Here is a 23,923-nt window from a genome sequence, read left to right as displayed (position 1 = left end):
CCTCAGACAGGGCTCAGATGTGTCACATTTAAATGTCCGGTTTTCCAACCCGCCCCCTCTCACTGAAATGCTGTGTGGTAATCAGACCCCTCGTCGCCCCTCGGATGGTTTCAGGCGCTTCAGAAACAGATGGCTAAAAACAGCCCAGAAGGACACCTAATGATCAAAACCTGCTCACCCCAAAAGGGAAAGATTAAGCATTTTAAGGGAAATAATGACTAGTCATCATAATCTGGTTATTTTTTCATATCCAGATATTTGTCTACTACTCTGAGATAAGAGGAGGCCTCAGATAGGAGTTCAAGGTTTAGCTGTCAGTCATTTATATTTTCTTTCATCTTTAAATGTATTATATTATGACATTTTGACAGTTGCCAACTCCTTGATAAAGTGTAAGTAAGTGTAGGGTTTAAATACTAACTCAAAGAAACAATGGAAGATTGCATCAAAAAACACTATGATTTACCATACCTTGTCAGGTAAATAAATTACATTTCTAACATCCAGTGATGCTTGTTTACCTTGACAGTATTATTGATAAATATATTTACCCTTCGGAACAGCTAACGTCTATCATATCTTGTCTGTGACAGAAAACTTAGGGTTGTCTTTTGAATGATCAAAGTGTGGGCCGGCAGACATTATATTGTTGACTTCCAAAAGAACAGATATAAACCTTCAATTCAATCTACTATATTACTTTTGGACAATCAGATCTTTTGATTGTTCTAAAGCATTTCCTCCGTCAAACTGAGACAAGCACGTCTGCTCTCCTCCTATGCGTCTCACTATTGTGAGAGGTTTAAGCAAAATGATTCAATCCTCTAAAGCATAAATAGACTATGTATAGATTCATAATAATAACAATCTATTCTATAAAGTGAGTACTCTGAGATGGATGTTACATCAACACTGACGTTGTTTGGGGAGGGGAAAGTACTATTCAAAGACAGTTTTGTCCCAGTAGCGGTAGCCATCTTTTAACCTATTTTTAACATGTTACAGCAAACCTACTTAGTGTGATTCATTTGGAACCAAAATGGGAGATACCACTCTTTTCCTTTGCTGATTTACGCTGCTGTGGCTCAACCAGCACAAAATTAACAGGGAATTATGTTTGCTGTTATTCAAACATTGTCTCACTCTGCTCAAAGCTAATTTCCTAGATAGATTTTTGTGACAGATGCTAGTGGTGATTTGCTGCCCTCCTGTGTCTCATGTATTAATAATGCTGAACTCAGTGAACATTTGTAACAATAGCAGCATGGCTACGTCCCAAGAATCTCTCCTTCCTCCTGAAGTGTGCACTCGTTGACTACTCCCCACAAATGTAAAATAATTGGATTGGCGTAGGCACGGGCTGTTTTCCGTCATTTGTGTTTTAGGAGAGATCATTGGGATACAACCATAAGGTAATGTAACCTAGGTGTTTTAGGAGAGATCATTGGGATACAACCATAAGGTAATGTAACCTAGGTGTTTTAGGAGAGATCATTGGGATACAACCATAAGGTAATTTAACCTAGGTGTTTTAGGAGAGATCATTGGGATACAACCATAAGGTAATTTAACCTAGGTGTTTTAGGAGAGATCATTGGGATACAACCATAAGGTAATGTAACCTAGGTGTTTTAGGAGAGATCATTGGGATACAACCATAAGGTAATTTAACCTAGGTGTTTTAGGAGAGATCATTGGGATACAACCATAAGGTAATGTAACCTAGGTGTTTTAGGAGAGATCATTGGGATACAACCATAAGTTAATGTAACCTAGGTGTTTTAGGAGAGATCATTGGGATACAACCATAAGGTAATGTAACCTAGGTGTTTTAGGAGAGATCATTGGGATACAACCATAAGGTAATTTAACCTAGGTGTTTTAGGAGAGATCATTGGGATACAACCATAAGTTAATGTAACCTAGGTGTTTTAGGAGAGATCATTGGGATACAACCATAAGGTAATTTAACCTAGGTGTTTTAGGAGAGATCATTGGGATACAACCATAAGGTAATTTAACCTAGGTGTTTTAGGAGAGATCATTGAGATACAACCATAAGTTAATGTAACCTAGGTGTTTTAGGAGAGATCATTGGGATACAACCATAAGGTAATTTAACCTAGGTGTTTTAGGAGAGATCATTGGGATACAACCATAAGGTAATTTAACCTAGGTGTTTTAGGAGAGATCATTGGGATACAACCATAAGGTAATTTAACCTAGGTGTTTTAGGAGAGATCATTGGGATACAACCATAAGGTAATTTAACCTAGGTGTTTTAGGAGAGATCATTGAGATACAACCATAAGTTAATGTAACCTAGGTGTTTTAGGAGAGATCATTGGGATACAACCATAAGGTAATTTAACCTAGGTGTTTTAGGAGAGATCATTGAGATACAACCATAAGTTACTGTAACCTCTGTGTTTTAGGTAGTCAATGATTAATGTGACTCTGTGTTCACTTTCAGTTCATTTAAGCACTTGATCGGGGGCCTCGAGGACGTCTCAAACAAAGGTTATGAGGATGCAGGGGCCAAAGCCAAGTAAGTATCTCACTCTTCACATACAGTTCCCTACATGCATCCGATGGACAAAATTGTGTATCGTCTACATACAGGGTATCATTAGCGTCACACATATTCCCATTTCCTTATACACCCATACATACATATACACTAGATACTGTATATATATACATGTAACTAACACCACTCAAGCACACCTCATTACAACAATACCCTTCAGCCCCAAACACACACCTCATTCACACTAAACTCCCCTAGCCATTGCAAAACCAGATGAGGTTGTAGTCGATGCATGGAGTTAATTAGTCTCGTTTCATCTGTCTTGCCGTTCCTCTGACCTCTTCCTGGATACAATTATCTCTGCTGCACCGGCTTTCCATAAAGAGAAACTTCATCCAGCCCAATGGCTTTAGTTACATATGAATCCTACCCCAGTCCCTGCTACAATTATTGAGCTCTGGAGTTTAGAATGCTTTCTTGATTTCCTGATTGGTGGGGAAATGAGGAATATGAGGAATCCAACTGATAATAGTGATTCAGTTATAGTGGTCTTGTCTTCAGCTCGCCATTTTAATTAGAGAAGACACATTGGGTTTGGTATTTCGCTGACCTTAGAACATATTGTAGTTTGTTTGTAAGCAGGCTAACGATACATGCTGCTCTTGAAAACTGATCCGTGTAACGGGCACATATTGTTCTCATAACAGAGTTTGGAAACATTACGCTCTCCTGAAGTATGTCAAGCAACAAACTGCATGTTCTTTGAGATAATATTAACCATTGTTTTCATCAACTCAAAAGCAGGTAGGTATTGAACAACTCCTATGTTAAATGGCGTGCAATTAAATCCCATGTTTGTCATTGACGTGGGTAATTACTGTCTGTATGAGGGGGCTCCCTCACAAACGTACAGCCCAGATAACACATCATGGTGACAGAGTAGTCGGTCGTCTGGTCCCTAGAGCCATGGGGAGGACATCTGTCCCTAGAGCCATGAGGAGGACATCTGTCCCTAGAGCCATGAGGAGGACATCTGTCCCTAGAGCCATGAGGAGGATATCTGTCCCTAGAGCCATGAGGAGGACATCTGTCCCTAGAGCCATGAGGAGGACATCTGTCCCTAGAGCCATGAGGAGGACATCTGTCCCTAGAGCCACGAGGAGCCCATCTGTCCCTAGAGCCATGAGGAGCCCATCTGTCCCTAGAGCCATGAGGAGCCCATCTGTCCCTAGAGCCATGAGGAGGACATCTGTCCCTAGAGCCATGAGGAGGACATCTGTCCCTAGAGCCATGAGGAGGACATCTGTCCCTAGAGCCATGAGGAGCCCATCTGTCCCTAGAGCCATGAGGAGGACATCTGTCCCTAGAGCCATGAAGAGGACATCTGTCCCTAGAGCCATGAGGAGCCCATCTGTCCCTAGAGCCATGAGGAGGACATCTGTCCCTAGAGCCATGAGGAGGACATCTGTCCCTAGAGCCATGAGGAGCCCATCTGTCCCTAGAGCCATGAGGAGGACATCTGTCCCTAGAGCCATGAGGAGGACATCTGTCCCTAGAGCCATGAGGAGGACATCTGTCCCTAGAGCCATGAGGAGGACATCTGTCCCTAGAGCCATGAGGAGGACATCTGTCCCTAGAGCCATGAGGAGGACATCTGTCCCTAGAGCCATGAGGAGGACATCTGTCCCTAGAGCCACGAGGAGGACATCTGTCCCTAGAGCCATGAGGAGGACATCTGTCACTAGAGCCATGAGGAGGACATCTGTCACTAGCTACATATGCAGCAGTGTCTTCCATTGTCAGGGGTTCTGGTGTGTGTGTGTCTCAGATAGCATTTAATTTGTCTGTAAGTCTTTTATGTTGGTGTACTGCAGTCCCTAGTGTATTATTCCCATGCCTTCTTCTGAATAACATAGAGACGTCACTCACTATGATGGGTACAATGAATTTGCATTGTGACGCTCTTTCAATACTACTTTATATCATTTGAAAATGATGCAAGTACCCCCTCTAGTGGTCAGTGATCCTTAGTACAGGAGCTGATTCATTGACTTCAAAGCCAGCTGTTCACAGTCACAAATGGCCAAGTCCTAAATTGAGATATATTATTATTGGTAATGAAACAGGCCGTAGACCTGTGAGCTCACCCCTCAAGATCCTTTTGTGGTTCCTCCATCATCTCTAACAACTGTTGTTGTCATGGTATCGTAAGTGTTGTGCATTTTTGTGCAGAATATATTTACTATAGAGAGCAATACACAAACTCTGCCATGGCTTGTTAGCCAAAGCCTATGAGGAAACGCATGTTTGTTTTTTTGAGGTGTTTTGGATGAACGCCGGAAATAAGGTCTGTGGTAAACACAGGTTTAGGAGGTTTTATAGGTTTTGTTCTATGAGATCATCTTCATCGGATTACATCAATTCTGGTGAATTTTTAAGCATTTACAGTGCCTTCGGAAAGTATTCAGACCCTCTTGACTTTTTCCACATTTTGTTACGTTAAAATGTATTAAATTGTGTTTTTCCCCTTATCACTCTACACACAATACCCCATAATAACAAAGAAAAAACTGTTTCTTTTTTATACATTTTTGCTAATTGATATTAAAAAATAACCGGAAATATCACATTGACATAAGTATTCAGACCCTTTACTCAGTACTTTGTTGAAGCACCTTTGTTAGCAATTACAGCCTCAAGTCTTCTTGGGTATGACGTTACAAGCTTGGCACACCTGTATTTGGGGAGTTTCTCAGACTCTTCTCTGCAGATCCTCTTAAGCTCTGTCAGGTTGAATGGGGAGCATTGCTGCACAGATGTTCGATCGGGTTCAAGTCCGGGCTCTGGCTGGGCAACTCAAGGACATTGAGAGACTTGTTCCGAAGCCACTCCTGCGTTGTCTTGGCTGTGTGCTTAGGGTCATTGTCCTGTTGGAAGGTGAACCTTCGCCCCAGTCTGAGGTCCTGAGTGCTTTGGAGTAGGTTTTCATCAAGGATCTCTCTGTACTTTGCTCTGTTCATCTTTGCTTCGATCCTGATTAATCTCCCAGTCCCTGCCGCTGAATAACATCCCCACAGCATGATGTTGCCACTACCATGCTTCACCATGGGGATGGAGCCAGGTTTCCTCCAGACGTGACGCTTGGCATTCAGGCCAAAGAGTTTAATCTTAGTTTCATCAGACCAGGTAATCTTGTTTCTCATGGTCTGAGAGTCTTTAGGTGCCTTTTGGCAAAGTCCAAGCGGGCTGTTATGTGCCTTTTACTGAGGAGTGACTTCCGCCTGGCCACTCTACCATAAAGGCCTGATTGGTGGAATGCTGCAGAGATGGTTGTCCTTCTGGAAGGTTATCCCATCTCCACAGAGGAACTCCGGAGCTCTGTCAGAGTGACCATTGGGTTCTTGGTCACCTCCTTGACCAAGACCCTTCTCACCCAATTGTGTTACCATTTCCCAGATCTGTGCCTCGACACAATCCTGTCTTGGAGCTCTACGGACAATTCCTTCGACCTCATGGCTTGGTTTTTGCTCTGACATGCACTGTCTACGGTGGGACCTTATATGGACAGACGTGTGCCTTTCCAAATCATGTCCAATCAATTGAATTTACCACAGGTGGATCAATGGAAACAGGATGCACCTGAGCTTAATTTCAAGTCTCATAGCAAAGGTTCTGAATACTTATGTAAATAAGGTATTTCTGTTTTTTGTTTTAAATAAATTTGCAAAAATGTCTTAACCTGTTTTCGCTCTGTCATTATTGAGTATTGTGTGTAGATTGATGAGGAAATTGTTTTATTGAATCCATTTTAGAATAAGGCTGTAACGTAACAAAATGTGGAAAAAGTAAAGGGGTTTGAATACTTTCCGAATGCACTGTATGTAATCAAGTACATAAAACACATAAAGGCAATGTTAACTGACTGGTATTATCTTATAGAACAAAACGTATCAGATCTCATAAGCCTTTGTTTACCACAGACCTTATTTTCAGCGTTTATACCAAAACCCCATTCTTTCCCCATTAATTTTCCCCCATAGGAATGGATGAACGAACCAGAGGTAAGTCATTTCCTGATTTTTAGGACTACAAGCTGGCGAGATCTATAGAGACAGACAGGACTCTCATAACTTCATCAGTCGTGGGCTGGAGTATAGAGAACACATCATTTGAGTATGCGGTTGGGTCAATTAAATATACAGCACCCACAATAAGGTGTCTGCAATGACTAAGTAAACAGACCAGACTGCTTTTGTGTCCATGTTGTCTAATAACATTCATTAGTTAGTAAGATACCTGCAGGCCTAGTTGTTAAAATGGGCTTTGTGGTGTCTCTGGGGAAACAAACTCTATTTTAGGTTTTCTGATTTATGAGGAGCACACACCATTTCTACACGTCAAAAATAAGCATTATCTGAAAGGAAATACAAACAGGAAAGGAAATCTATAATTTTCACTCTTTTTGGAAATAAAAGTTAGGATTTATTTCCACAAATATATCCAATTTGCAGTGGTGCTAGCTAGTATTTCCCATGTTGAATTAGCCTAATTCTTAATGTTGTGTTACGTTTTCTTGGTAACATCGACAACTACAGTAGAATTGTAAATACGCAAACGGAGTTCCCATGTATAGTAATACAGTCGCTGCTACTACAATTCCAGCAGTCCCATCAATCAGCCCGTTGATCAGGGTCCCAAGCCTTCTGCTGGCTCTGTGTCCCTGGCTTTCTCCCATCAATCAGCCCGTTGATCAGGGTCCCAAGCCTTCTGTTGGCTCTGTGTCCCTGGCTTTCTCCCATCAATCAGCCCGTTGATCAGGGTCCCAAGCCTTCTGCTGGCTCTGTGTCCCTGGCTTTCTCCCATCAATCAGCCCGTTGATCAGGGTCCCAAGCCTTCTGCTGGCTCTGTGTCCCTGGCTTTCTCCCATCAATCAGCCCGTTGATCAGGGTCCCAAGCCTTCTGCTGGCTCTGTGTCCCTGGCTTTCTCCCATCAATCAGCCCGTTGATCAGGGTCCCAAGCCTTCTGCTGGCTCTGTGTCCCTGGCTTTCTCCTATCAATCAGCCCGTTGATCAGGGTCCCAAGTCTTCTGCTGGCTCTGTGTCCCTGGCTTTCTCCCATCAATCAGCCCGTTGATCAGGGTCCCAAGCCTTCTGTTGGCTCTGTGTCCCTGGCTTTCTCCCATCAATCAGCCCGTTGATCAGGGTCCCAAGTCTTCTGCTGGCTCTGTGTCCCTGGCTTTCTCCCATCAATCAGCCTGTTGATCAGGGTCCCAAGCCTTCTGCTGGCTCTGTGTACCTGGCTTTCTCCTATCAATCAGCCCGTTGATCAGGGTCCCAAGCCTTCTGCTGGCTCTGTGTCCCTGGCTTTCTCCCATCAATCAGCCCGTTGATCAGGGTCCCAAGCCTTCTGTTGGCTCTGTGTCCCTGGCTTTCTCCTATCAATCAGCCCGTTGATCAGGGTCCCAAGCCTTCTGTTGGCTCTGTGTCCCTGGCTTTCTCCTATCAATCAGCCCGTTGATCAGGGTCCCAAGTCTTCTGTTGGCTCTGTGTCCCTGGCTTTCTCCTATCAATCAGCCCGTTGATCAGGGTCCCAAGTCTTCTGCTGGCTCTGTGTCCCTGGCTTTCTCCCATCAATCAGCCCGTTGATCAGGGTCCCAAGTCTTCTGCTGGCTCTGTGTCCCTGGCTTTCTCCCATCAATCAGCACGTTGATCAGGGTCCCAAGTCTTCTGCTGGCTCTGTGTCCCTGGCTTTCTCCTATCAATCAGCACGTTGATCAGGGTCCCAAGTCTTCTGCTGGCTCTGTATCCCTGGCTTTCTCCTATCAATCAGCACGTTGATCAGGGTCCCAAGCCTTCTGTTGGCTCTGTGTCCCTGGCTTTCTCCCGTCAATCAGCCCGTTGATCTGGGTCCCAAGCCTTCTGCTGGCTCTGTGTCCCTGGCTTTCACTCTCTCTCTCGACCCTTAGCTAGAAGGGCTTGATCTATGCAGAGGGCAAGTTGCGTCCACCACCATTGGGACACGATGTGCCCAGAGGCTGATACAGTACTTACACCCTAAGGGTCTCTCACGCCAAAGGTGACACCACACAGTGGCGGGGGGGGGTCTGGAAAAGCTTGCGGGGTTCAGGCTGGTATACTCTGCCCTCCTACCTCCCTCCTCTGTGCCCCCAAGGTTCTCTATGTTCCCTGGCTGTACCCTCACCAGGCTCTCCTTTTTCTGCCTCCCCAGGTGGAACAGGTTCTATATTTGTAAACATTAGAGGGTGGGAGTGCTCCGGGACAGCTGTTTCAACTAGGTTCCTCTAAAGTACTGGAGGCTGGTGAGGGGAGGACAGGCTTATAATAATGTCTGGAATGGAGTGAATGGAATGGTATCAAACACATGGAAACCATGTGTTTGATACCATTCTATTTACTTCGTAGCAGCATTACTATAAGCCCGTCCTCCCATATTAAGGTGCCACCAGCCACCTGTGTTCTAATCACGTATTGGTTTTCTGAGGCGAGTCAGTGGTAGGGATATAAACAGCTTCTATATGTGGCAACAGGGAAGCCTGGCCAGAAGCGCTGACCTTGCGGTTTTCTGACCTTGCGGTTTTCACGTGTCTGATAGAGAGCTCTTGAACTCAATTCAGCCTCCCCGTTTTGTTGTAGAGGTGTTTTCTACTGTCTCTTAATGTTTATGAGCCTAACAGAACTTTTTATTATGTTCTCTTATTTCATAATCACATTATTTAAGAGAGAGGTACTTAAAAATTGCACTGTTGGTTGGTTAGGGACTGTAAGGTTGTATTCGGTGCACGTGACGAATAAACGTTGATTTGATTTGTCTTCAAAAAGTCACATTTCAAATTCTTGATCAACTCATTGACATTATCTGTAGTGCTATTGGTAAATCAAGGGAGCGTGTTACCTGTTGACTACTGAAATACAATCTGGAAATCTTGAAAGAATCTTATGTAAGAGGAGTTTATTTGTGTATTTGGCCTTTAGTCCCAGCCTAGGCAATGTCTCTTTGAATAGTGCCAGTGCAGTGGAGTCATGTGGTAAAATCCTGACATGAGATATTATGGGTAACTCAGACTTGAATGTAACCCCTGTTGTTGTGGACATGAGTTATGCGAGGCGAGCCCTCCCATAGATCACGATCCTTGCTATCTGGGATCCTTGGTACGTCCCTACCCTATTTAAAGTAAAAAATAGTTAAGGTAAGGGTTAAGGTTACAGTCTTAGGAAAAAGGGCTCCAAAAGGGTTCTTCAGCTGTGCCCATAGGATAACCATTTTTGGTTCCAGATAGAACACTCTGTGGAAAGGGTTCTACATGGAACCCAAAAGGGCTCTACCTGGAACCAAAAGAGTTCTACATGGAACCAAAAAGGATTCTTCAAAGGGTTCTTCTATGGGGCCAGCCAAATAACCATTTTTTTCTCAGAGTGTAACCTTAACCCTTACCTTAACCATTTTCAACTTTTTTTTCTAAGAGTGTAGGGTTAGGGTGAGGTAAGGGTTAGGGTTAAGGTTAGGGTTAGGGTAAGGGTTAAGCTTAGGGTTTAGGGTAGATCACCAGGTGCCATATGCCATTGCAGGGGAAAAAAGCTGAGATCGGTGGCAGCTCAGCGCTGTTGTAAAGCATTTCTGTTTGATTGTTAGACCTCGTGCTTGGCTCTGAGAATGGAGTCAGGAATCAGGAGCATCCCAAATACAAGGCCATGACATTTACGGCTACACGATCACAACACAGCTGCATAAATATGGAGCTGTATAGCAGCTGTACTAGTGTATTCAACCAACAGTTCAATAGAAGTTAAATAGAAAATAGGGCAGTGGCTAAATTCAATTCAAGCTACAATTATGAGTACATGGCGGGAGTCAAATAGTTTAAAGATCATCAAAAGTCAACAACATCAAAGGCTGCACGATTGATCAACACGTGCATTACTTAAAATACAAGATACAAGGAAGCCTAAATGAACGAAACACAATGTGACAAGGATAACACCGTGTTGAGCTGACCCAGGCTTGAGTTGTCAGGTCCACAGATGAAGGGGACGTAATGGGGTCAAAATGCTGCATTGTACGTTCACACCTAGCAGCCGGTTTCAATAAGGATGATTTTTTGTCGTCTCTGCCCATGTGGTCGCTTTATTGTGAACTAGGTGGGGGTCAAACCCCTATGGGTCGGTCTTAGTTGTGCATTGACCCCTCAGGTGAGCGGCCTCATCCAGCCACAGGTTCGGACTTAGCGAATATTTTGACAGCTGCTACGGCAACAATAGTGTAGTGGGCATGTCAGAATGGAGGAATGCGACTGTTGTGTTGTGATCACACTTTTCAGCAGCAGGTCAGGTATTTTGAGGTGGCAAGGGGACAGTAGCCTAGATAAATTCAATTGGATAGGAAGGATTTTCTTCAACCAATTTTTTTTTATTATTCGTGTCTCATAACAGGACATTGTGTGGCTTTAGTATGCATATGATGAAATGTTGTGGTTTGAAGACGTCTTTTCTGGCACCCGGAAAGGATTGTAGGCTATATGGCGTTGTGTAAAGGGCCGTACACTTACATTAGAAAGTCACTAGTGAAAGGGCAGTGAAAAAATATCCATATGGTTTGAGAGTCTAGAATTATTGTGTCTACATTCACTGTCCTGATTTAAGAGAAGATCACTGTTAACCTAAACCTCGTCACAGCTTTATCAAAGTCTTGGGCTACCCTGGGACAGAGGAATGGGACTGACTGACGACGTTGTGGAGAATCACCACACCGCTGAGGCCTCTGCCAGTCCTGTCCACTGAAGACATCCTTCAGCATAGCTTCTGTCAGCAGCCCACCAATTACATCATGTGACACCCCATCTGTATACTTTTACCTCTTAAGGCCGAGAGAGAGTTGAGTGGCGGAATGGACTCCACAACAAGTCAGGTGGCCACATTTGGGGGGGGTAAAAACTGTTACTATATTAACAGAAAACAAAAACACTAGGATTCACACAGATTTGAAATACGACACATTCTATTAGAACTATAAAAATACAATTTGCATGAGTTGAGCATTTAATTAGACATTGACTAGATATTTGGTCCTGTAAAAGTGAAATGATTGTGTGGCCTTTATACCGTCTACACAGCCTCAGTTGAGAGTAGACCTATAAACCCTGAACCTATTGTTTGGCATAAAGAGTAGTGTTTCAATAGTGGGTCACCATTCCGTTGAGCGGTCAGCCCATGTGCATTTGGTAACATGACATTGGCCTCGGTAACGGCTAACTTCTGGCAAGGCACCCAACCCGTGTTGAGATGCAAGACTTTTTCCATTTCTGATTCCAATAGCTCATAAAAAGCCAGTGGCACATGTTGTGTGAAGAATGAGGGCCAACCAAGGTTGATGTGTTGGTGTGTGGATGGTGTGATTCATCCCTCGATGCAGTCGTTTGCCCCCTCCCAGGCCCCCATCGTGTTCCTCTCTTATTGGCTGGTGTCAGGTTCTACGCACTGCCAGGGAGTGCGAAGATGTCATCACCTTCCTAGAAGTTTGTCACAGACGTGGCTAGTAGCCAGTAACCACTCCCCTCTTCCCCTGTCTCTTGGGACTCACTTCCCACCAGCATAATGTGATACAGTGGGTGTGTGTTGAGGTTATACTACTAAAACGACATGGGTCCTCCCTGTTTTGTTCACTTCAAACTCACATTGAAGATGGGAGATAATTCCCAGCATAAAATGGGACAGTTGAAGCGGACACTTAGTCACATTCCCAACAGATCCTGGGGATCACTCAGGAGCTCAGATGTCTGTTCACTGCAGGGAAACAACCTGATAGCCCTTGTTCACAGGATATTTTCAGGCCTTCTTTCAGGCATGTATATCTGGTAGATTTTCCATACAACCACACAAGATTATTATACACTATTAGAAAAAAGGGTTCCAAAAGGGTTCTTCGGCTATCCCCATAGGAGTTCCAGGTAGAACCCTTTTGGGTTCCATGTAGAACACTCTGTGGAAAGGGTTCTACATGGAACCCAAAAGGGTTTTACCTGGAACCAAAAGGGTTCTACCTGGAACCAAATAGGGTTCTTCAAAGGGAACTCCTATGTGGACAGCCAAAGAACCATTTGAGGTTCTAGATAGCACCTTTTATTACTAAGAGTGTAGGTGTGAATAATTGATTATTCCCTCATTCACCAATTAGCTGAATTGAAGACCGTCCTTCATGATTGTCATTAACAACCAAGTTGGTTCAAACTAATCGGGAAATCAGGAAAATGACTCTCTCCACTTCAGCTCAGTGAGGGACCAAATCCTGTCCATAATGGTTTTCTATGGAGATGTGATCAACAGCTGAAGTTTATCAGTGAGGTGTAAGGCCTTGCAGATGATGGAGGCTCAGTTTGGCAGCAGGGCAAAGGTGTGAGAGCTGTGGTAACTGGGTGAACCTCAAGCAATGTCCACGTGCTAAAAATACCAGTGGGATCAGCCAGGCAGTATTAGTAGTCACTGGTACTTGGAGCTGAGAACATTTGGCTTTTTGTTTTGGTACGGACACACACCTTAGTCGCTCGCTGTCCTGCAGTCTTGTTTCAAGGCTTTAGTCTCTTCTTAACTTGTGGTCTAAGAAGGCGTACTGTAAAGTTCATTGCCCGTCTGCAGAGCACACGTTTTTTCAGTGTTGGATTCAACTTTCTTGGATTGAACTTTTAGAGGGATACCTCTACCATAAGTCTATGTCTGTTTATTTCCTTTGTTTTGTTTGCAATACTCCTGGTTGTTACTTCAAAGTACGGATGTCTACCTTGAGGGTTGTAATTGTTGGACTCTGAACTCAACACCCAGAGGACTGAGGAAGCCTAGACAGACTGAGATACATGCAGACAGAATCTGAAGACCTGGCCAATTCACCAATCTTCCACACACAGATAAAGCTATATTCGAACCCTCGAAATGTGAACTGGAAATGGCACCTTAACTCCACTTTCGAGAAATAACTCTTACAGATGCTGTGTAGAACGTGTTCGTGAAGCAACATATCAACATCTTTGTCCTGCAAGGCAGATCATTTCTTTCTATTGACCATATTATTGACTTTTGTCAGAGGGGTCCAATCGATTGTTTTTCAGTACTTTACTTGGTCAGACCAAAGTGAGGACAGGATGCGTGAGTTGATGATACCTATCCCAGTGCGGAAAGAGAGGGAGCGCCAGAACAGTCTCCCGGCTCCCTCCCCGCCACTGTCATTCCCAATCACCTCCTACTCCATCCAGACTTCTAAGAAGTTTCCCTTTTTCCACTTCAAAAAATTCAGATACGAAGCGGAGAACGCCTTCTTCTGTAACCTGAAGCTGGTGGACTTCAACATCATTGACACGTTGGGGGTCGGAGGTTTCGGACGCGTGGAGCTGGTAGGATGTTTAAATAAAGTATGTATGTCTATAATGTCTCTCTCTCTCGGTCTCTCTCTCTCTCTCCCTCCCTTTCTCTCTTTGTACGCTGTTACACTTCCAATGTCTTGTCCTACAGTATCAACTGGGTAGACTGAATAGACACGGTTGCTCGTGGATGATAATGTTACTTTTTCCACGATGGTAAAACTGCTAGGATGTTCTGAAGGCTAAACAACACGATTACTGCCAATGATTTAATTTCAAGGGAACGTCATTCGGTGCAGACACCTTGTTGAATCTAATGAAGGCCTGATTTGTGGACCTCTACATTTCCAGACCGTGCTTGAGGCACATGTCCTATTTCCTTTTAAACCATTGGCAGGGAATAAAGAGAGAAGTTTGAACGTAATTGAGTGACATCAGATAGGATAGGAAGGACCAGTGGGTCTTCTTGTTCTATAATGGAGCAGTCTCAGCCATTTCAGGTCCAGAATGTCTATTCAAAGTAACTTTCCACTATAAGGACAGAAGAGGTAATGGAGCCCTGCCTTGTGACCCACGCAGGATGGCATTTATTGGGATGACTCATGTACTGGAGGCAGCTCTGCAGGGTAGTCACTAGCTGGCACAGCCACAAAGTCATAAATTCTGATTTTAAACCCAACTCTAACCTTAACTACAGGGTTAACCTTATGCCTCACTCTAACCTTAAATTAAGACCAAAAAGCAAATTTTATTTTCATGCATTTTTACCATTCAGACCATTTTGATTTTGCAGCTTGCACATTAGTGGAAATCGCTCAGCTCTGCCTCCAGAACAAGAATCATCCCAATAAATGTCAACCTGCATGACCCACAGTGTCACATAGCAAATGAGTTCTCAGAAACATTCCAACTCTAGACAGCTTAAATATGTAGTATAGGCATAATATATTTGTGACGTTTACTACCACCAAATGTGGGCCAAGACATCAACTATGTCTAGTTGTAACATTGATTGGCTTATAATTAAGCAATAAGGCCCGAGGAGGTGTGGTATATGGCCAATATACCATGGCTGTCAGACAATCAGCAATCAGGGCTCGAACCACCCAGTTTATAATTACACACAAAAAATACACACAATTTATATTTTGAATGAATATTAATATATTTTGAATGCAATGCACAATCATCATTTTGTCAGTAAAAATGTATATAAACTTAAACAGCTGACACAGCCACAGTCATAAAATGTGATTTTAAACCATACACATGAAAGCATGTAAACAGACAGAGAAAAGTTGAGAGGGAGAGATCAGGTGAGCGCTAGAATGGCGCAATGTGGACCAGAGAATTAAGGCAAAGGAAAAGCCCAGCTTTTCCTAAAGAGGAATCCCCTGCCCTATTTTCGGCAATGCGGCAACCTCAGTAAAATCAAGTGGCCTTTCTCCTGCCCCCAGGCATCGTGTTCACAGCCCTGGGATTGAATGACAGCCCGGGTATTGAATGACAGCCCGGGTATTGAAGACCCCGGACATGTAGGTGCTCCCTGAGATACGCAATGTGAAGAATGTCTGTTCCCAGTTAAACTATTTCCAAGTCGTCAGGCGTCACGAATAGACCCATGACGCATCTGCTATTACTGGGCCCCTATAGAACAAGTGTTAAAATGGCTGAACTAAGACTTGCTCTTCACAGCCAGGACTTGTTTACAACTCAGATGTTGTTCAATTTGCTTTCAGTGGTCGTTGACCTTGAGGTGCTCAACACCTTGCATCGTCTGTGTCCTTCTACAGGTGCAGCTCAAAAGTGATGAGATCAAAACGTTTGCGATGAAGATCCTGAAGAAGAGGCACATCGTGGACACGCGGCAACAGGAGCACATCCGCTCCGAGAAGCAGATCATGCAGGAGGCCCACTCGGACTTCATTGTCAGGTCACTATAGATACAGTTAGATACTAACTAGATGTAGAGAGGTTGCTCAATCTCAGCCAGGTATCTCTCCTGATATCTTTACCCATAGACTGCTTCATTATCAGTGGTGGAAAAAGTACTCAATTGTTATACTTGAGTAAAAGTAAAGATACCTTCATAGAAAATTACTAAAGTAAAAGTGAAAGTCACCCAGTAAAATACTACTTGAGTAAAAGTATAAAAGTATTTGGTTTTAAATATACTTAAGTATCAAAAGTAAATGGAATTGCTAAAATGTGCTTAAATATCGAAAGTAAAAGTATAAATAATTTCAAATTCCTTATCTTAAGCAAACCAGATGACCCAATTTTAGATTTGTTTTAAATTGACGGCTAGCCAGGGGCACGCTCCAACACTCAGAGATAATTTACAAACAAAGCATTTGTGTTTAGTGTGTCCGCCAGATCAGAGGCAGTAGGGATGAGCAGGGATGTTCTCTTGATACGTGTGTGAATTGGACCATTTTCCTGTCCTGCTAAGCATTCAAAATGTAACGAGTAATTTTGGGTGTCAGGGAAAATGTATGGAATAAAAAGTACATGCAGTGAAGTAAAAGTAAAAGTTGCCAAAAATATAAATAGTAAAGTACAGATACCCCCCAAAATACTTAAGTAGTACTTTAAAGTATGTTACTTAGTACTTTACACCATTGTTCATTATCCTCAAGAAAAGGATGCAATTTACAGTTTACACGTTTTTTTTTTTACATATTCTTTGTGTTTCAGGCTATATAGGACATTCAAAGATGCCAAGTATCTCTACATGTTGATGGAGGCTTGCCTTGGGGGAGAGCTCTGGACCATACTTAGGGACAGGTATGGAAAATTCAACTCAACCAACTCACTTTCAAATGACACCATGTTGCCTTGCTTTCCCCTGGCGCCATCACTTTAATATGTATGAATACTGTCTTCATCATTGCAGAGGTTCATTTGAAGACTCGACCACACGGTTCTACACAGCCTGTGTGGTGGAGGCCTTCGCTTACCTGCATTCCAAAGGGATCATCTACAGAGATCTCAAACCAGAGAACCTCATCCTGGATCACAGAGGCTATGCCAAGCTGGTGAGTGGACAGAGCCACAAAGTCCTGAAGACACCTCCACACCTGCAGTATAAGAACATGGCTCAAGACCCAAAGGACCTGCTGGAAAGGGTGTCCATTCAATGGATCTCATTGGCTCTTCTGTCTTTTCACAGGTGGACTTTGGCTTTGCCAAGAAGATTGGGTTTGGGAAGAAGACATGGACTTTCTGCGGGACCCCGGAGTACGTGGCACCTGAGATCATCCTGAACAAGGGGCACGACATCTCCGCTGACTACTGGTCATTGGGGATCCTCATGTACGAACTCCTGACTGGAAGGTAAGGAGGACGGTTGTGGATTTGGCTGTTCGTAGGTTATCTTATTGTATATCTCCTATAGAATAAGTGCCTGGGATCAGAAGGAATGCCTGCACTGTCTCACATACCTGTGACCTCATACACATCTAGATGTAGGGTTAAAGGACCACCTATTTATTTTAAATGAATGCTCCTGTTTCTTTTTCAGCCCGCCATTTTCAGGGCCAGATCCAATGAAGACATATAATATTATCCTGAGGGGAATCGACATGATTGAATTTCCAAAGAAGATCACCAAAAATGCTGCCAATTTGATAAAGAAACTATGCAGGGACAATCCTTCGGAAAGACTTGGAAACTTGAAAAATGGAGTCAAAGATATCCAAAAGCACAAGTAAGTCAAGTATGCTAATGGCCATGATTGCACTGCAGACCAAAAAAACAACAGCTAAGATAAGTTTTTTTTTCTGTTTGAATCTCAGATGGTTTGAAGGCTTTAACTGGGAGGGGTTGAGGAAAGGAACCCTGACTCCTCCAATCATCCCTGATGTAAGTCAAAATATGCATCATTTTAAAATAGCAGGCCAGTGTAGGCTTAATTTTCAATATTAAAGCGTGACATGCCATTAATCCAGCCCCTCCTCCTCTTCTCTATTAGCTCTCGTCGTCAACTGACACAAGCAACTTTGACAGTTTCCCAGAGGACAACGATGACCCTCCTCCAGATGACATGTCTGGCTGGGACACAGATTTTTAAATCCATGTGTAGTAGCCTCTCTGGCCACTCCCCCTTTCCTGGGGAAGCCCTTCAAGGGTTTGGCTGCAGAGCACAGATAGACAGACAGACAGTTGATGATGCTGTGAACCGACAGTGACAGTGAAGGGGGCAGTCGTACCGCTCTGGGTCACCGAGATGCCTTCACCGATGTTGCTTCACTCTCCTCTGAGGTGACATTGGGACTAATGGTCTAGCTGACAGAAGTCCCCTTCAGTCTCCCAACATCACCATCAACCATGGATCGCCTCATGGAGAGTTTTTTTTTTTTGTCACATATTTGTATATTTAGGTTTATGTTGTGGCTGTTAGCACTTACCAGTGTTTTCAGTGATTACTTGTGATACTGAGTCGAGTGGGACTGAGAGGGAGATTCCAGCTGTCTGTTGTAGCGTCTTCAGGACCACGATTCCAACATGGGGGTTGACACTCTTCTAAACGCTTGTCATCAATAATCGAAATGTTATTTTTTACAAGTTCCTTTGTATCATATTACACTCATGATTACAGCACATAAAGATTATATATTGTATATAATGCGTACTGTATTCCATTCGAAAACGCACACAAGCATACACACAATTGAACACGTGTAATTACACCGTTTATAGCAAAGTTGTTTGATTGATAAAACTATTTTGCCAAATTGAATTGCAAGGACATATTTGACTTTCAATGTATTACCATTTAGTTATTTATTAAGTAAAGGGATGATCGAGCCATCGAGTGGGGCCACTAGAGGGCAAACTGGTACTGATACAAAAACAGGCTTACCAGAGGGACACAGGAGATGATGTCAAACACTGGGAATTTTGGGCGATAGAAAGTGGACTTTGATACATGACAAAATACAGTCCGTCTGTCATATAGAGATTATTCTACAATTCACATTGTTCATTTCCCATCAACATGGACCTTACAGAATGATCATTTCTAAATGAATGACAAGATGACTGCCATTCTACAGGCCTCAAATACATTATCATAATTTCAAATGTTTATACTAACTTTGAAAACACTATGAATATTATTTATTGTAGGACCAGAAGTAAATATTTGTGTACATAAATATGTAGTGCTGATATTTTTGTGATATGTATATGAGTAGGATATACTTATGAAAATCATTTTTTAATTTGAATATTTGTGTTTGAATGTTTTGTCAAATGAAATATCGTGACATATTTCCTCAAGCTTGAATTATCTTTTCATCTTATCGCCATCATCCACTGAATGACTGTGAAGTCGCTCACCCCAGTACTGAGCATCATTACATGGGTTTTTGGCATTATTGAAAGTGCCTTAACTCGATGGCATCCAAAATATATCTTCAATATTTGTTTTAATGCTGCATGACAAGGTCAGACAACGTAAACTGTCGTCGTTATTTGGCTCGTTGCTTTTTTTATAGTCCAGCTATTTGTATGCCTTTTTTCTTACAATAAAATTTTACTTTCAATCAATATGAATGGAGATGCTGCTTTTTTTATTTGGTGAAGCTGTTATCTGGCTACTCCCTGATCTTTACTGGTCTTTTGTACTGGGCCTGTAACTACAAGGCAGCGCATTTGAGCGTATTACATGATAAATAAACTGTTATTACTTCGTCTGATAGTCACTCTTTCTCACCACGGGAAGGAGCTTTCTGAACACCTGACCCTCCGGGCGATAGATTATCTTGCTAAACTAGGAAGTAAATTGTCTGCCGCTTTATTATTTCAATCGAACATAAACTGATTGTATGTTTATTTAACACTTTAGGGAGGGTCTATGGTAGGATGAATGGATTAGGCCGCAACCAGGCATTTCAAAACAGGATTACCTGGCATCCAACCAAATGAATTGGCTGAGTACAATGTCTGGTAAAACCCGCTAAAAGCCGAGCAAACGGACTGTTTGTAAAAACGCCATGGCTGCCATAGTCTGATTAAAGCATGGGGGTTCAGGGCTGTTTGATCTGTCCCCATCAAAGGGGCCTTTACACAAGCTTCATTTTACACCACTGTAGGCTTTGGATGTACAATTAAAACAAAGCCTACAGACCAAAGAATTGGGATGAAGGCGGCCAATTCACGTTTAATGAAGTGTATAGCCTAACTAACCTCTGTCAACAACATCAAAGCCCTTTATTAGGAAGGCTTTCCCAAAGTATTTGGCAGACATACACTTTGAAACTGTTAAATCGTATTTTATTCCTGCATACTTCTCTCAAGGAGCTGGTTCAGTTATTTAGGCTATGGTTCAGATTTGGAAAATATTTTAATCACTTTAAAATATAACTGTTATTTTTTTGTATTTTATTCAGTCATGATGCAATTCCCTATAGTCTTTTAACGATTTTATTCATTTTCCCCTGTTTAAACTTCTCAAATGAGATGTTTTGGGCTTGTATTTCTATTTTATAGGCTAACCTTTTTTTTGATATACCCTTTTCTAAACCACTATTCCTGATTTAAGACCCGACATGTTTTTCCAACCAGACAGACTGTCTTTCATAACCTGATATTAAGGAACAGTTAGAATTCTCTGTAGAATTATTAAAATAATTATTGATTTAAACTTTTGATTGTCAAATAGCTGTCATAGACCTATTGGTTAGCAGGCCTATATCACTACTTTCTCAGTATTGTTGGAATTGGCACAACAGACGACATTAACACAAGAGGTGCTTTAGAGGTTAGGCTGATAGCTTTACCTTTTTATCTGAGGGGAAGGGAATACTTGTGTGTCTAATTGTTTTACAGGCTACAGATTAAGGTTCAGAGAGACCGATGTGAATTCCTTATCGTGGGGTGCTAATCATCAACTCATATTTTTTTTAAGCAGTTAGCCTGAATGGTAATTTATTCGGTAAACTTTTCACTCCGAGATTTGCATATTTCCCTTTGATCCTCGCTGCCTTGTTTAATCAAGTGCATTTCAAAGTTCTCTCCTTACAATTACCGATCAAATGCTGTTCATAATGGGGAGAAAATGTCTTGAATAATCACCCTTGAATAATCACCCAATGCGTCGTCTGTGGTCAGCGAGAGCAACTATAGTTATAAAGTTATAACCGATTTATTAACAGTAGTCTAGGTTTACAACGAAAAACGATGTACCATTCACCCCGTTAGTATTTTCATCATATCGAAATATTTGACTAGAAGTACAAGTGGCACCTTTGTGGGATAAAAGAGGCTGCACATTTCTCAATAAATGTTGATAAACCGCCCAAAATTATGAGTAAAATGTAGGCCTATCCTATTCCATCGTTTATACGTTGTAGCTGCGTCTTGGTGATATGCCTATTTATATTATCTTGCTTCAAATGCTGGTAACGTGTCCAAGAGAAGAATGTGTCGGTGTCTGTTTGATGTCATCTCGCGAAGAGTCATTGATAATTGTACACAAACATTGCGAGACGTTTTGGATTAGGATTCCCGGCCAATGGGTGGGTAGCCTTACTTGCTGTGGGATGCGTCATGAGCTCGAACCCTTTGAAATTTCATCCACTCCTTTGTTACACATAGCTGGGGGCGGGAATGCAAACAACTCCACATGTATAAATCGCACATCAGGAATCATCGGATTACAGAGGTAGCCTACTCCGCTTTACTAGTGCGCTCCTACCTGCCCTCGATCTATATAGGCTACTATTGCGTATTGAAATTGGAACCATTTCTTCACACAACTACTAATTCTACAATGACAATTATACTGCCATTCGTTTTTTCCGCTGCCTTTTACATGATGGTCGGATACTTTCATTCTGCATGCGCTGGATCAGTGTTTCTCAACTCAAATGCCATCAAGAACATACCTGGAGTGGCGGGTCCGAGTCACCCGGTCAGCGCGAGCCCTGACGAATTTACCTTTGACAGCGGGACCCAAAACCTGGCAATTGATACCGTACAGGTAAGTCCAGCATCCCATAAATCATAAGACTAGGCTATTTTATATTGATCAAAGTAGCCTATCCATTGTGTTTAATTTGGAGGCCGTAGTTTCCCTCATAGTTACATTGAACAGTTTACCATCAGCAATATACCTAGCCTACTATTTAAATTGGCAAGTATTCTAAAAAGTTGAATTCATAAAATGAATCATCTGACTTTCTTCTTTCAGTCTATGAGTTGCTCTGCGGATGAGGAGTGCGGTGACCATGGTTTCTGCTTGGAGTCCCGAGGTGCCTGTCTCCCATGCAAGAAGCGCAGGAAGCGCTGTATCCGGGACGCTGTGTGCTGCCCTGGCAACCAGTGCAGTAATGGTGATTTGCCTACGAGTCCCAACACGTTCATGTTAAATTACACAATCTAATATGTTTAACAGTGTATTTAGAATGTGTCTAATGCCATTCCTCACTGCTTTGATCGTTTGAAGAGAAGTGTAGTCAGTTGAATTTGAGTAATTCTACACACTTATTGAAGGAGCTAGTGTAATTTCAAGCACATCATCTCATGTTTGATCTTCTTGTTTTCTCCCAAGGCCTGTGTTTGCCCAACAATCCTGAGATCGTTCAGCACATCGGAATGCCAATCTTCAATACACATGAAGAGAACTCTACAGTGGAACTGCACTCCAAGTTGCCCACACAAGATCTTTCACAAACCCCAAAAGGTATATAACGAATCAGCTATGAAATGTACTATTGAAAATGGACTCCGTGATCTATGTCTTGTTATAAACAATGCCTACAATATACTCATGTAAATTCTTTTTCAGGTCTGGAAGGTGAGAACTGCCTGAGATCTTCGGATTGCACAGAGGGACTTTGCTGTGCACGCCATTTTTGGTCCAAGATCTGCAAGCCAGTGGTGAAAGACGGTCAGGTCTGCACGAAGCACCAAAGGAAAGGCACACATGGTTTGGAGATATTCCAGCGATGTGACTGTGGAGATGGTTTGTCCTGCAGAACACAGAGAGGGGAGCACAACAGCAAGGCATCTCGAAGTCTGCACACTTGCCAAAGACATTGAATCAATGAACTGTCAGCAGCAATCCATGGATTTCCGTAGCTTTTCAGAACTTCGAAACTAAAGGACTGGTGTGATTTCTGACAAGCGAAGTGGAGAGGAAGGAGTTTTATATTGGGACTGTTTTTGTGTGGTTTTCAGATTTTGTTCTTCAAAAATGACAAGAGTAGTTGTGATTGTTTCTCTATGGAACTTGAGATATGATTATTACAGTAAATTACTGTATTGTACATAACATATAGATGATGGCACTTAATTATTTTTAGTCACAACTATTCGAAGAAGGTGCTCTATTGACATGTATTAACTCTGATTTAGACGAGTTTATATAGATTCTGATATAAATGTCTATATTTTTATTTGAAATAAAGAGTGTTACGATATTTAACCGTCTTACGAAATAATTTGCACATTACTGCATGTAATAATTCACTGGTTTAGCGAACTACCAAGGGAAAGGGGAAATTAATTGATGCAGTCAAAGGATTCATATTGGCTGTTCAATTAGTCTGACCAATTCCAAACATGACCTACTACAAGGTATACAACTGTTATAACTATTGATGTACACTGCTTCAGTTCCACAACATCCTGACCGGTTGCATCACCGCCTGGTATGGCAACTGCTCGGCATCTGACTGTAAGGCGCTACAGAGGGTAGTGCGAACGGCCCAGTACATCACTGGGGCCAAGCTTCCTGCCATCCAGGACCTATACAATAGGTGGTGTCAGAGGAAAGACCATAAAATTGTCAGAGACTCCAGTCACCCAAGTTATAGACTGTTTTCTCTGCTACCGCACGGCAAGTGGTACCGGAGCACCAAGTCTAGGACCAAAAGGCTCCTTAACAGCTTCTATCCCCAAGCCATAAGACTGCTGAACAACTAATCAAATTTACATTGACCCCCCCTCCCTTTTGTACACTGCTGCTACTCACTGTTTGTTTGTTACCTATGCACTGTCACTTCACCCCCACCTACATGTA

At 42.5% G+C, this 23,923-nt stretch overlaps 2 protein-coding genes across 5 annotated transcripts in view; both read left to right on the top strand.

Moving 5' to 3' along the window:
- Positions 1–19,446, top strand: part of LOC139570097 (cGMP-dependent protein kinase 1-like) — a 195,037-nt gene extending 175,591 nt beyond the window's left edge. For 2 of the 4 annotated variants that reach the window (XM_071391632.1, XM_071391630.1), the window contains exons 9-17: positions 2,474–2,548; positions 13,830–13,926; positions 15,687–15,826; positions 16,591–16,680; positions 16,790–16,931; positions 17,066–17,229; positions 17,417–17,602; positions 17,691–17,757; positions 17,867–19,446. In XM_071391632.1, the coding sequence (XP_071247733.1) occupies positions 2,474–2,548; positions 13,830–13,926; positions 15,687–15,826; positions 16,591–16,680; positions 16,790–16,931; positions 17,066–17,229; positions 17,417–17,602; positions 17,691–17,757; positions 17,867–17,965 (1,060 nt within the window). In that variant the 3' untranslated portion in view covers positions 17,966–19,446. Of the gene's footprint in view, positions 1–2,473; positions 2,549–13,829; positions 13,945–15,686; positions 15,827–16,590; positions 16,681–16,789; positions 16,932–17,065; positions 17,230–17,416; positions 17,603–17,690; positions 17,758–17,866 lie in introns of all 4 variants that reach the window. The other 2 variants (XM_071391631.1, XM_071391629.1) reach the window with 1 other exon arrangement.
- A 2,059-nt stretch (positions 19,447–21,505) lies between these two features.
- Positions 21,506–23,321, top strand: LOC139570096 (dickkopf-related protein 1-like). The gene is made up of 4 exons (XM_071391628.1): positions 21,506–21,880; positions 22,091–22,232; positions 22,451–22,582; positions 22,688–23,321. The coding sequence occupies exons 1-4, from the start codon at positions 21,524–21,526 to the stop codon at positions 22,939–22,941; spliced, it is 885 nt and encodes a 294-aa protein (XP_071247729.1). The 5' UTR covers positions 21,506–21,523; the 3' UTR covers positions 22,942–23,321.
- Positions 23,322–23,923: the final 602 nt, after the last annotated feature.

Source organism: Salvelinus alpinus, chromosome 3, assembly GCF_045679555.1.
Source record: "Salvelinus alpinus chromosome 3, SLU_Salpinus.1, whole genome shotgun sequence".
Taxonomy (NCBI): domain Eukaryota; kingdom Metazoa; phylum Chordata; class Actinopteri; order Salmoniformes; family Salmonidae; genus Salvelinus; species Salvelinus alpinus.
Note: the sequence above shows the minus strand (reverse complement) of the source record. Positions and strands in the feature narration are given on the sequence as shown.

What these genes read in the sequence shown, in the direction of transcription:
- LOC139570096 (XM_071391628.1), top strand. Translation starts at nt 21,524, where the DNA reads ATGTATAAATCGCACATCAGGAATCATCGGATTACAGAGGTAGCCTAC. An exon ending in TGGCAACCAGTGCAGTAATG is followed by an intron (nt 22,233 to 22,450) that starts GTGATTTGCCTA and finishes TTTTCTCCCAAG; the next exon opens with GCCTGTGTTTGCCCAACAAT. An exon ending in TCTTTCACAAACCCCAAAAG is followed by an intron (nt 22,583 to 22,687) that starts GTATATAACGAA and finishes ATTCTTTTTCAG; the next exon opens with GTCTGGAAGGTGAGAACTGC.